General features: G+C 28.6%; 1 protein-coding gene and 1 non-coding gene across 2 annotated transcripts in view; both read right to left on the bottom strand.

Annotated features, from left to right (window-relative positions):
- The window catches only part of LOC105617121 (synaptic vesicle glycoprotein 2B-like), a 9932-nt gene extending 2031 nt beyond the window's left edge, over positions 1-7901 (bottom strand). Inside the window, exons 1-5 of the mRNA XM_012198698.1 lie at positions 7865-7901; positions 6959-7018; positions 6781-6864; positions 766-1090; positions 528-660 (exon numbers count right to left, since the gene is read on the bottom strand). Of these exons, the coding sequence (XP_012054088.1) occupies positions 528-660; positions 766-1090; positions 6781-6864; positions 6959-7018; positions 7865-7901 (639 nt within the window). The remainder of the gene's footprint in view (positions 1-527; positions 661-765; positions 1091-6780; positions 6865-6958; positions 7019-7864) is intronic.
- Positions 7902-13007: 5106 nt separating this feature from the next.
- Positions 13008-13080, bottom strand: Trnar-ucg. The gene has a single exon. It is a non-coding gene; the product is annotated as a tRNA-Arg (tRNA).
- Between the last annotated feature and the right edge of the window lie 1290 nt (positions 13081-14370).

Raw genomic sequence — 14370 nt, 5'->3', positions numbered from 1 at the left:
ACTATCAACGACTCGTGGTGGAAGTAAGAATATATATATATATATATATATATATATATATATATATATAAAATGTACAAGAAAAAAACACTTCAACAAAATTATTAAAACGTTTAATAAGTTAAACTAGACCATTATGAATGAATCAAATAAGTAAAAAAGGGTCAAATACAGTCAAAGCTAGATTTTGCCTAATAACATTTATATATAAATTTTTAATACATCTTCTATTATAGTTATATAAACTGCGCGTCGATTATTATGGAACTCAAAACGCAATCACATAAACTAAAATTACAAATTAAAATAATCAATTTAATAATGATACTATAATAACATCATCTTTATTAAATTGATGATTTAATTTGTATTATTTTAGCTTCAGTTTATGATTGTATTTCAAATCCCACAATAATTGGCGCGCAGTCTATATAACTAAAAGTTTTATTTAAAATTTACATAGAAATCTTATAATAGGCACTTAGTTCCACCCTTGTATTTAACTTCTTTATTTATTCGTTTATAACTTTTATCTTACCGGCTACGAAAAGATTCCCCAATGTCCAGAATGCTGCCATGAATGACAGCATAGAACCACGTTTGGACTTCGGCTGAAATTCAGCGAAGTACGACCAGATGACCGGCCCGCTACCTCCTAGCCTGGAACGTCACTAAATTATTTAACTTTTTCGTTGCTGAGTGAGTACACGTAGCGCGGCTATATCGCAGTGGATAGCAATTATGCTATTTATTTTGGATACTTACGCTGCGCCGTTCAGGAAACGGAACAACATGAAGAGCTCGTATGTCTGGCTGAAGCTAGAAGCAACAATGCACAGAGCGTTCATGAATGAAATGGCGATTAGGACCTTTCGACGACCGAGAGCATCCGCTATGGAACCCCAAGCGTATGCCCCGGCCATCATCCCAATAAAGATGATCGAGTTGAGCCATCCTTTTGCTTGAGTGTCGAGTTTCAGATCACATTGCGCACTCGGCAAGATGAAGGACATAGAGATCACGTCCATCTCCTCGCTGGTGCTGACAAAGCCGCACACCGCGAGTAGGAAGTAATGAAACTTGCCATATTCTGTGAAAATAATAAAATAATGATAAATCCAATAAATATCATTTAACAATATTATAATAACATAAATCAATCAATGTTATAATTTCAACAATGTATCCTATTATATAATATATATGCAGAATAGAATAGTAATTAGTTAATGAATTAAAAGTTAAATAAGAAGTTAAGAGATTAATAACATTTAACTTAATTTAATTACTTTTAAACTTTAATTTATTAACTTTTTTCTTTTTAAGTAAAAAATTTTTTATCTCTATATGTTAATATTTTTTTCTATAAAATTTTAAACAGAGAATTAATTTAATCCGAATTCACATTCCGGCCGAGATAATATCTTTTGCAATAAATTCTTTGCAGGTTTTAAAATACTAGTAGTATCAAATCATAATTGAGAAAATTTAGGGGGAATATTTTAGATTGATTGTGTTGAAAGATTGGAAGTAAAAAATTGGCACGCAGTCATTTCTGAGAAATTAATAAATGTATTTAAAATACATGTACAGAGTGTTCCGTAATTTTTGGCCAAGTTTTTGTGTAATAGAACAGACTAAACTGAATCAAAAAGTTCTCCAGCATTTTACAATTTTTGCAATAGTTAACAAAATATTAATTATTAAAAATCACTGAATATTAGTTTTCAATTAATTTTTTACTCAAATACTTTATAGCAAGAGACAAAAATTGCTTATTTTCTTTTCATAAAGTTCTGAGAATTTTTTCAAAATTTTTTAATACCATATTTTCTCATGTTAGTAAAAATAATAAAAATATATGTCAATAAGAAAATGCAGTATTAAAAAGTTGATTAAAAATTCCAAAACAATTTTTAGAGCTCTATAAGAAGAAAATAAACAATTTTTGTCTGTTTTTTTATGAAGTTGAGAATTTAAGTAAAAAAGTATGGAAGATCAATATTCGGCAATTTTTAGTAATTAATATCTCGTTAGCCATGCGAAAATTGCAAAATGGTAGAAGACTTTCCGGATCATTTTAGTTCACTATATCTACATAAAAGCGCTTGACAAAAAATTGCAGGACATCCTGTATATGTACTAGAGTCTAACATCTAACTTTGATCGTAAGTGGCGCTTCTTCGTATTTATTAGGGAATTAGTTTTAGATAAAGCTCAATAATTGTGTCATAGGCGCGACACTCATAGTACTCAAAGTTGCACATGGGAACTGAATGAACTTTTGCACTTAGTTATCAACTCTATTATGTCATTGTATTATCCTTATTTTATATAATAAGTGATAAAGAAAAAAATGACGTAATAGCGCTTTTCGAACCTTAGTTGGCTACAAAGTCTATGCTTATTAGTAAAAAAAATTATTCTTTGTACTTCATAAAATTTACAAATAAAATATTAAATTTATTTGATGATCTATTTTACATTGTTCTGTTATAAAAAATAATCTGATTTTAAGAAAAATTAGGACATTTAATATCTAAATTAAATATTAGAGGAGAAGGTGCTATTATAGCATCCCAGTTACATTTTACATAATAACTTTGTTAATAATCAATATTTATGTTTAAAATTTGACAATTATATTTGTTAAAATGTTATTGAATCGATTCTGGATTCAAAGTTGCAAAATATTTATTACTTAAGATTATTAATAAAAATGTGACGACATTGCATAATGACTTGAAGAAAAAAATGGGTAATAATATGGTCTTCTACAAAAGTTTTAAAATATTAATTTTGTTTAGAAAATAGCATTTTGTTACAAAATTAACAAAAAAGTAAAAACATTTTAAAATGTAATGAATGTATATACACATAACTTCTATATATGAGCAGTTTAATATTAAAAATCTCAGTATTAAAAATAGTGCATATAATATAAACTATAGATTAACAGTAGAGCTACAATCGATTTTCAAATAATTATTTTGATACGAAAATCTCAAAAAAGAAGTGAGTAATCAATACCATAGAGGATCACATTAGCAAAATGCCATTGTTTAAATTTGCAACTCAAAATATATATATAGTTAAATAAAATGTTAAATAACAAATAACATACTCAAAAATACATACTATATTCATGTGATAATATAGTTTAAGAAAAACTAGTTTAAGAAAAATGAGGAAATAGGTATAATTAAATGCTAAAATGGACCTCAGAAACCTAAAACCTCAGAAATACGTTTCGAAATACTTGAAAGTAAAAATGCGTTATAATAAGTGCTGGCTACTGAGTATTGATATATTAGAAACCTAAAACCTCAGAAATACGTTTCGAAATACTTGAAAGTAAAAATGCGTTATAATAAGTGCTGGCTACTGAGTATTGATATATTAGCGTTACGATGTAACGGCGAGTTACTGAACAAATAATTCTATAAATAATTATTAGAATTCGTTATATAATAGCGAAAATATTATAAGGAAAACCACAATATATACACTGGCCATTTTCGTCTCTATTTAATTGATTTAATTAAATACACAAGAGAAACAGATAGAAATAGATTCGTGTAATTGTTGTCGAATCCAAACTTCTGATTTTTCTGATACTGGGAAACTTTGTATATAATTTTTATATATTTAACTTTGTATATATTATATATAAACTAAATAGATGAATTTAGAAAATATCAGTTCAAAAACGGTTTTAATATATGGATGCAATAAACTTACGCTAAATTAAGATTTTCCTACAATGCATGTTTACAATGTACATTTGTAATAACAATTTATAGCTAAACTGCTAAATTAACAAAAGTACTTAAGATTATACTATTCATAGACGGGGTGTATTATTTTAATTGGCGCACTAAAATCTCTTGAACAATACATTTTAGAGAAAAATGTTTCAAACAAAAGTTATATGGTTTGCAGGGGAACATAAGATGATGCTATTGGTTTGACCTTGGAAAGTTGTTTGAAGGTCTCGTAAAGGTCATCATTAATTTCTTAAATGGAATATTATTCCGTATATTTCATTGCATATTCTCATAGCTTGCCTCAAGAGCTTTCTAAAACACTATAATAATTCTTCATTAAGTACTTTGCGAGTTATAAGGCTTGAAAGTTACAATACCGTCGACATTACCCAAGATATTCGACCGACGACTAAAACCTCTTAAATGTTGTTCAGGATCATGACCTAGATAATATCAATATATTGATATCAAGATCAAAGCTATTGGAAGTCGTATCTCTTATTTTTATATAGAAATGAATTTTTAGTACAAAAATGAAAATAAGAAGAACAACTTCCAATGATCTTGATCTCGACAAATATTATCTAGATCATGATCCTGAACAACGTTCAAGAGATTTTAGCTATCAGTCAGATACTTTGGGTAATATTAATGCCAGCAGTGTTGTAACTTACAAGTCGTATAACTCGAAAAGTATTTAATAAAAATGAACTTAATTATAATGTTTTGTTGGAAAGCTCTCAAGGTAATCTATAAAAAATATGTAATGAAAAGTGGAGGATTCCATTTAAAAAATTCAAAGTGACTTTGTCCGACCTTGACAAGGTCAAACCAATGATACCATCTTATGTCTCTCTCAAAATTACAAAATTTTTGTCTGAAACATTTTTCTTTAAAATGCGCTGTTCAAAAGATATTTTAATGCGTCAATTAAAATGATACACCCTGTGCACGATGCTATTTTTGTAATAAGTGTGAAATGCAAAGGTTTATTCCAATGTATAAAGGAAATAGAATATACTCCTGAGTTGTGTATGAAGTTGACAGAAGACGTGCACAACAGCGGATACTCGCGAACACCCGCAGATGCCTGTGTCCAATTTCCAAAGTATGCCGATCTCTACTGAATTAGTTTTGTATTCATGCAACTTTTAACATAACTAAATTAATTTTGCAAGCCATTAACTTTAATTTAATTTAGTTTTAAAAAAGCATTTTAATTTACCCTGCGTACGTATTATATTACATTATTTAAGGTTCTAAGCAAATAGTAAAAGACAGGTAAAGTAAAAATAGGTTACATATGCATTAAGTAAATGCTGGTAAACACACTTCACGTGCCTTTTATGACTATCTACTAATTGTAAGCTGGGATAAGGACAGTTTCGACCCATTTTTTACAAATATTTTAAAGCGATCTCATTATTTTGTTTTACCCAAATTTTCTTTATAAATGGCATGCAAGAAACTTCCTACGTTCCTCGCTTATAACATCACGATCCATGATCGCAATGACTATTCAGGAATCTTAAGCTGCTTCATTTTAGGAGATACAATTAACACAAACGTTATTCTATCTTTCTTTAATGAATAACAAAATTAGAACGACACTTATCAACTATGTTTTCTGAAAGGAAAGTAGCTTTATATTGTTGAGTGTGAAATTATAACATTATTGATATTATATTACTTATCAATAAAATATGTATAAAAAAGCCAATCGGAGCCAAAAGCTGTTCGGGTGTACATAAATTTCTTTATTTTTTGTGTGTACAATAATGAATTTATAAACATTTCAACCCTTCTTTTTGGATCCTTATCAATATGAAATCTAATCAATATGAATTCTAAATTACATAAATAAACCTATTCAAAAATGTAATTAAGGTCGATACAATTATCCATTTAAAGTGGTAAAGCCAATCGACAATCTCGCACGTTCTTTCCTATCCAAATGCTAATTTAGCTGTATAAAGAATAATCAAATGAATATCATGAATACAAAAGTTTTACAATGATATTATAAAAACTTACACAAATAAAAACAAATAAAAAAGCCATCTCGCTCACTAAATTGTCAGATTTTTCTATTTAGAATCATTCATAAGAAAAATGAAAAATTAACAAAAAGAATAATTAAAATCACTTGTCTGAGTTACCTTTAAATTTTATTAGATTTACATGTAATCATTTTCACACGACTCGACGTAAAGTTCTTGTTGTCAGCGGTCAGAGTTGAAATGAGAGTCAAAATAATAAAGAGTAGTTTTTCTTATGAATGACTAAATAGAAAATCTGACAATTTGGTGAGCGAAATGGCTTTGACTTCGTTCTTATTTTATATAAGTTTTTGTAATATCATTGTTAAAAAAATTTAATATTTATGATAATCACAATGTATATGACCGTTTCTATTTGTGTAAGTTTTTATAATATCATTGTCAAAATTTTGTATTCATGATATTCATTTGGCTATTTTTTATATAGCTAAATTGGCATTTGGATACGAAAGAAATTTATCGTGCTTCATCACCTTACATAATTGCATCGACTTTAATTACATTTTTGAATAGGTTTACTTATGTAATTTAGAATTTGATTTCATATTAATAAGAATCCAAAAAAAGGATCGAAACGTTTATGAAATCGTTATTGTTATTCACACGAGAATAAAAACATTTGTGTGCATCCGAACAACTAATTTTGGCTTTGATTGGCTTTTTTTATATATATTTTATTGATTGATTCGTTCGAGCCTCTTTTCTTGGATTGTGTATTACTTAAATATTAGTTAATATTCATGGCTATATTAATTAACAGTAATATTATATTAATATTATAATTTTTCACTTAACAGTATGAATGTAACATAAAACATGTACGTAACAATTATATCGCCATGTACAACATTGAATAGAAAGTTATACATTAATTGATATTATGATAAAAATTTACTAGTTTTTCCTAAGAAGCGACTATAAGAAATGCTTCAATGAGCGTGACGTAAACTCACCGCTTAATTCGATGGCCTTCTCGAAATCAGCTTGAACATAGGATCCCTTCTCTGGATCGAGTGTTTTGCCTTTTAATCCGATACCTGATAATAGAATAGACACAATTAGTGATAAAGATTCATAGATTCGATATGATGCACAAAGTGAATGCCGACTTTTCTTGGACTTTATACTTACAGGCAAGTTCGAGTTCCTTAGAACCGCAACCGTTTAGTCGCTCGTCTTTTACATCACACTCTGCAACGCGAAATTGATATCGTTAAGAAGCTGCCCCTATAACTATCAGATGGAAGTCTAGTGCCTATTTCTATCATTTAACTTCAATCTCAATTTAATTTTCTATACAGCATAAAAGTTTACAGCAACATTGCTGCAATGTTACTATAATATGCTAGAATGTTACAATGTTGCTGTAATATTACTGAAATGATATGTGTATTCCATTCTTGATTTTTTTCTTATTTCTTAAAATTAGAAAAAGATAAAAAGTAAGCTAAACCGGAGTTAAAATTAATTGGGTCGAAACAAAAGTTCGTAGCGCTAGAAATTTCAAAATTTAAGCAGTTAACTTCATCAAACATAATCAAACATAAACTAAATTTAAATTTAAAAAATGAATTTTAAAGTATAAAATCTGTATTTTCGAAAAGTCATTATATTTTTTTAGTTTCTACGAGTTTGATAATATTTGTAAATGTATAGAAAACTACAACTGAATAAAATGGAAATTTTTTTTTCACTTTTTGGGCTTATCACGTGCCTAAATAAAACCTGCGAAAATTTTCCGATTTTCTAACGTGAAAACTTTCCTACAAAATCGATTTTCTAAATTTTTTTTATTATCGCAGATTAAATAAAAGAAGATTTTTGATCAATTCTTGTAACTTCGTTAATCATCATATTGCGCAATTTAAAAGCAGATTCAAAAAGCTGAAATTTCGCTTTGTCGAGTACAATATTGCGAATTTCTTTTAAACATGTAAACATGATACAAATGAAGCAATGCTACAAACATTTATTCCGATCTAATACATTGAAATAATACATAGAAATGGATACAGGAGATTTTAAAGCTGCACGTACTAATATTGCGCTTTGTGTCGGGTTCACCTTCTACCATTCTATGATGTCGGCGCGTGTGGGTGAAGCCGTTTGGTTAAAAGAATCAGATATCGAGCCTTTGCGTTCGACAGGAAGTATTGTCGAATGTCAGGCCGGCGTGGTCGAACAGTGGCTGAAGTCTTTCTGCTGAATCTGCTCTGATCTGCTGCTCGTCGGCGGGGCTGGGCTTCGCGCTCGCTCGTGAACTGAAATAGATTGAATGACGATTAAAATTTTTCAGCTCGCAAGTTTATCAATAATCAAACGCAAAAGAACAATTTTGTCCTATCATGCTGATGCTAATTTAAAAAAAAATCTTATTTTTATTGGTTCCCGTCGCTACTTCGTACAATGATTTATTCGAAACAGAGCTCGGAGAGACACGGACGAAATTATACGAATTCATCTAACAACGTTGAGTGTCTGTGATGCAATATTCGTAAAGTACTAGTCGTTAGTTCGACACACCAATGAGTCGACATTCCCGTGTTTGAGCCCGTAATTTTGCGACGAAGCGATATCGCGTGTTGTCATTAACGCGAATTCCCGGAGCGAGATTAGCCTCGAAGATAATTGGATTAATCGGGAAAATAGGACCTCGGTAAATCCGAACGATGACCTAGCGTAGGTATCTAGGAATGCAGATCCCGGGATCAGCGGCTGTCTCTTAATCCCACAGCCTCCTTCCTAATAGCATTATTATCACATAAATCAGTCCCGGTATAAGCTGCGCATTTAATTTAAGTAACGCAATTTTTCCGCTAAATGCATCATCATTACATCAATTGCGTATATTGGAAACGATGAGTAAGCAGTGTTATTTTGCAATATATCTAAATCATTTGCATTGCATTTCTTGCTCTTTGCTGATTGTGTGATATGTTATTACGGAAAATATTACATATTCGAAGGCGATACTTCGTCTTTGGAGCTGTACTTTGAGTGTCCTTGATGTGCTCGGGAAAAAAAAACATCGAACGCGTTTTAAATCCGCGATCCAGTGTGTTTCGCGATCATTTGAATTATTACTAGTTCCCACAATTCTATTATAAGCAAACGTTGCAAATCGTACGTACGTAACATCTCTCGCGCACTAATCTTTACTCGGTACACATCATCAACTGGTGGTCACTAGTCATTAGTTATCGATGAAATGATGGCGAATTAGATGTTTTAAATCTTAAACGAATCACCATTATCACCGAAATAAAGAAATAGTAAAGAATGAAATCGTAAAAAACATTCCGAGGTAATAACATTAAAATGTTTACGATGAAATCAATTATACGAGAGTAACAAAATGAAACGAATCATTTTATTCGAAGGATAGAAAACACACTAAAAAATATGGATAAATATGGATTTAATGCCATGCAGTGTTTATAGATTCTCACTGTTTGGTATTGATATAAATACCAACATTGTGCATTGATATAAATCATTATTGATTTTAAATCTATATCCTAACGCTAATCATTGAAAGAATCAATTTGTATTCCCAACATATCGAATATTTCAGAACAGTAAAAGAATTTTCATAGAATGTTTTAATGAAATGTTCAGAATGATATAGAAACTTATTGTTTATATATATCACGAAAATCATTCATTTAGCACCTCCGCCGATAAAGGGCCTTTACGGACATTAACTCATAAGTAATAATCATTTTGCAAAAAAGTATAAAGAGCGCAACGTTTAGCTTGTAAAGTGAACTTCCTAAGTTGAACTTTAAGATGAATAAATTTTTTAACAAAATACATAAAATGTTTTTGATAATACAGTTTTGTTAAAAACTTATTTAGGAACCACTAAATCTAAAATATCTGGGAAAATTATGATTTTGTGAAATATACGTATATGGAATATTTTCCGAATATGTAAATAAACGATGTATAAATGGAATTTAACGATATTTGAATGTTGATTTTACATTCTGCAAATATTTCGGAATATTCCGGAATATGCTTAGAATATTATTTTAGGATTTTAGGAACATTTTGTGAATATTTCAGGAATATTTAGTGTTAGTTAGATGCTGACATTAATTAAAGTCGGTATTAGATATTTCGACGTCCGAGGCAAAAGAAAAAAGTTCCTTCAGTAACAAAAAGAAAAAAGAATAGACACTAACTAGTGATGTTTAATATTAATTTAATGTTAATTTAAATTAATATTAATTTAATAGGAACATAATCATATGTAAAGAGTTAACAAGAAATAGAAAAAAAAAGTTTGTTTCACATATGTAATTAGTGATTCGTCGAGTCTCAAACGGTATTATAAAGTAGAAAGAGTACAGTGGCGCCAATGCCTAATGCTGATTGGCTCCGCCGCCAGATTTATAGATTAAGTTTTTATGTTAGTTAGAAGAAGACAATGTTAGAAAAAGAAGAAGTTAGGACGAAGAATTGCGTCATAAATATTTGCTGGAAATGCTTCCGGCTAATTGACATCATTGCATTCAGCGAAAAAAAGGCTTTGCAACTGTTGTAAAATTTTTGAATATAATTGGTTTATACATTTCAATGAAACTAAAAGCAAGATCAATCACATTAAAGAATTTTACAACTATTGCAAAGCTGTGTTTTCTGCTGAACGCAGCAATGTTAGTTAACATTTGTTTTATTACATATTAGGTGATATCTATAATATTATTAAATAAATACTACTAAATAAATTTTTTTATTTCTTGTATTTTGTTTAATTTACTAAAATATATTAAATGATATTTTTAAATTAGTTCTCTGTAACTACATATTTTAATATCATTTATTTTTGTTCTTTCTTCAAATGGTTCTTTCAATTTTTACAGATTTTCTATCATTTTTCTCGAGCAGTTTACAAAGATTCAGATCCAAAATCTAATAAAAAACATCTTCTCTGGTTTAAATCTATTTCTAAAAAAAATTTTTATGATTCTGGGATAATATTAATTCTATTGTAGTAAAAATTTATAAAAAATTTTCTTAGTATTTTTCATTTAAAATAATATTTTTTATGTTTTGATAGTTAAAAAATTGTCAATTATATTTTATCAAAATTTCGTAACATATATATCATTTTTATTTATATCATTTTTATACATAACGCTCGATGGCACAGGTTACCGTTAAAGGCATAGTCACCACGCGCGCGTTGGTAGCGAATGAATTAAAATATATAGAAGTTAAATATATAGAAGTTTATATTTGCGTTCCTTCAAATTTTTTACATAAGGCAAATGCCTCACCTGCTACATTCTAGTCCCATTTCTGTGCAATCATATTTTTACTTCCTTCATTTACAATCGAGATTTTTTTATCTAATTTTTTCATTGTTTTAAACTTTCAGAAAATATAAAAAAAATTTAAGATTACTTTTCAACATCTTTATTACATTACCAAATATTTTTCTCGGTTATTTTAGAATTGGACTCCATCTTTCTTTATTTCGAGAAACATAAAAATTAATTTTCTCTAAAGTAATCGGAGAAATTTGAGAATAAAATTCCACTTGAGCCAAAAAAGATTCAGATTGGTCGTTACAATTTAGGCGCTGCTACATTGAAATTTGTTTGCGGTACGAAACTGCAAAAACAAATAAACGACAATTTAAAAAATTTCTACTTTTAACCCTATCCAGAACGATAAAAGCACAACAAGATATTTTTGTTTCATACTTTTTACTTTTTTAATATTTATTTTATTTTTTTATTCATTTTGATATTACAGACATATAGTAGGAATATATTTCATATTTGATTTTGTAATAATATTTTGTAATAATATTTTTTAATAATATACTTAGGAATAATACATTTTATAAAATTCGAGATAATAAATTTGAAAAATATATTTTGTAAGAAAAAAATGAGAAAGATAATTTAGAAATTACATTTTTTTTGATCTTAGCTTTTGCGAATATTTTTATGATCCTTGTAATCAGGATTGTTAGCTAATTTATTTTTGATTAATAATAATAAAGCTAAATTGAATAATTGTGCCTGCGTCATACTTCTCAGATAATTTTTGATTAATTTTAAATTTAAAAATAAAGCCCTAAATTATGTAAATCAATTTTTTACTTGTAAAAAGTTTATGAACAAAAAATATGTAAATGTTTAATTTATGTACTTTTAATTTAATACGGATTTATTTATTGTTGAGATTTAGTACATAAAAATGCAATGAAGATATACAATACTTTAGGAGATGAAAATACACATTAACACATGTAACTATTGAAAAAGAAAATAAATTTTATAGGAGTAAATATATTTAGTTGGATAAAAAATGCATAGAAGATTGGACACACAGATTAAAAGCTACACCTAATGTGTAGAAATAATATTGGGTTGTCCGGAAAGTTCGCCGATTTTGAAAGAAAATTGAAACGCAGAAGATTTAAATTTTAATATACATTTATTAAATTTAAATCTTTTGCGGCACGAACTTTCCGAACAACCCAATATATTATGTGCACTATCCGTTTTGACAAAATGCTTCAAAAAAATGGATATGCCATTGCGGTATTGTATATATCTACTGACTTTAGAGTAGAACAAAGCTCTAAATTTACAAAAAGATTCACCATATTTGACCTTAATAATTGTATTATATCCAAAAATTATTAAACATTTATTGAATAGACTAATTAATTCAAAAATATCGAAATAGGCAATAGGAAAACGTAATAGAAAAGCAATCAGGAAGATGCGATTGTCGGTATTCGCTTAATCAAAAGCATCTTATAAATCTAGAATAGACACAGTAGCGACATTGCAGATGGAGCAATCAATTTTCATATGTTTTTGTATTTAAAAATTTTTAAAAATTATTAGTGTCTTAAAAAATTTTACGCCCTTCCAAATTTTGTCCTACGCTGAAGCGTATATTGCATACTATCCAGCAACAGCTCTGCAGATTGTAAACGGAGGTTAACACCAACACAGTGAGAAACATACAAACAACACTGCATGGTATTGATTTTTAGAATACACGAGACACAAGGAATCTGAATGCGTATCAGAAGAACGAAAAGAAAAAAATAACGATTTAATTATGCGGTATTTGTATTAATAGGATAAAATGAATTATTATACGGCAGTACGCATGCCAAATATGTAATAAAAAAAAAAGAAAACACTGACCGTGACAGGACTCGAACCTGCAATCTTCGGATCCGAAGTCCGACGCCTTATCCGTTAGGCCACACGGTCTTGTTGAAGGGTTGTTTCTCAAGAGAAGTATTTCATTACTTGAGATGTATTTTAACCCCTTGCTATTATTGATTTACTTTGAATATTCGACAAAAGTTAATATTCTAACTTTTGAAACTTAAGTACTTTACCGTAATAAAAATTAACGAATATTTAAATATCAAATTCATAAAAATTTACTGATAATGATGATTTTAATTAAATATTTTATTATATATAAAGATATTGATATTTATTAATATCTTTATCATTTTCACATATTTTTTTCTGTAAAAAGATTTAATATTTATATAAGTATACATGCACATAATGTACCTCTTCAATGCTATTTAATATTTTTAATGGCTATAGAAGAATCGTATTTAATTGAAGAGTTTGGACAGTCGTTTATATCGTCGATCCTGAAAAGAGAGAAGTTTAACGACGTAATTGCGAAGGAGGCGTTTCACGGTTTAACGCCATTCTAGAAAACGACACGACATCCTGATTCGCTAATGAACGAACATCACGCGCGTCCCTTCGCGCGACGTTTCGTCGCGACACAGAATCATTTCCTCTGCGATTAAGATTGCGAGCCTAGCCATTACGTTCTCGCGCGTTCGGAGCTTCAAATAAAAAAAATTACTTAACTTTTTATAAAGCATCTAATATTCAGCAAACAGGACATTTCTAAGAAGCATACGATAAATCACAAAGAAGCGGTGCAATTATCATAATTATTCGTCATAATATCATAATTATTATCGCCAAGTTGCGATCAATATGTATTAATCAACATTTGATTGAAAAATAAAAACATAGATATCATCAAACCGGATGTCCTAATGATAAATCTTCTAATCAATTCTCTATTTTTTTTCTTAGCGAACATATTGAGGAATCATGAATTATTTATTCGCAACCTTTTAATTTTTCCATCGTATATTCTTATACTTAAACTTTAAATTAAAATTTTATTAAGAAGTTTAATTTATATCGTTTGCAAAATCAACTATCGTTTTTGTTAAAGAAAATTAGTTCTAAAAAAAAATTGTTATCGAGGAAAAAACATATTGTAGTATTGAGTCGTTTTATATCGATTGTAATTATAGATAATTGTAATCACAAATTGCAAATAATAACAAATTATAGAAATTGTTATCAGTTTTGAAATCTCATTTATGAGCTGTTAAACATAAGTAAAATGCATTTCTGTTAAACTTTATTGGTATTACTTAATCATTGGCTTAGTTTACTCTTGTTATCCTAGATAACGCGATATAAAAATTAAAATACAAAAAGAAAAATATT

The sequence above is a fragment of the Atta cephalotes genome, assembly GCF_000143395.1.
Source record: "Atta cephalotes unplaced genomic scaffold scaffold00011, whole genome shotgun sequence".
NCBI classification, from domain to species: Eukaryota; Metazoa; Arthropoda; class Insecta; order Hymenoptera; family Formicidae; genus Atta; species Atta cephalotes.
Note: the sequence above shows the minus strand (reverse complement) of the source record. Positions and strands in the feature narration are given on the sequence as shown.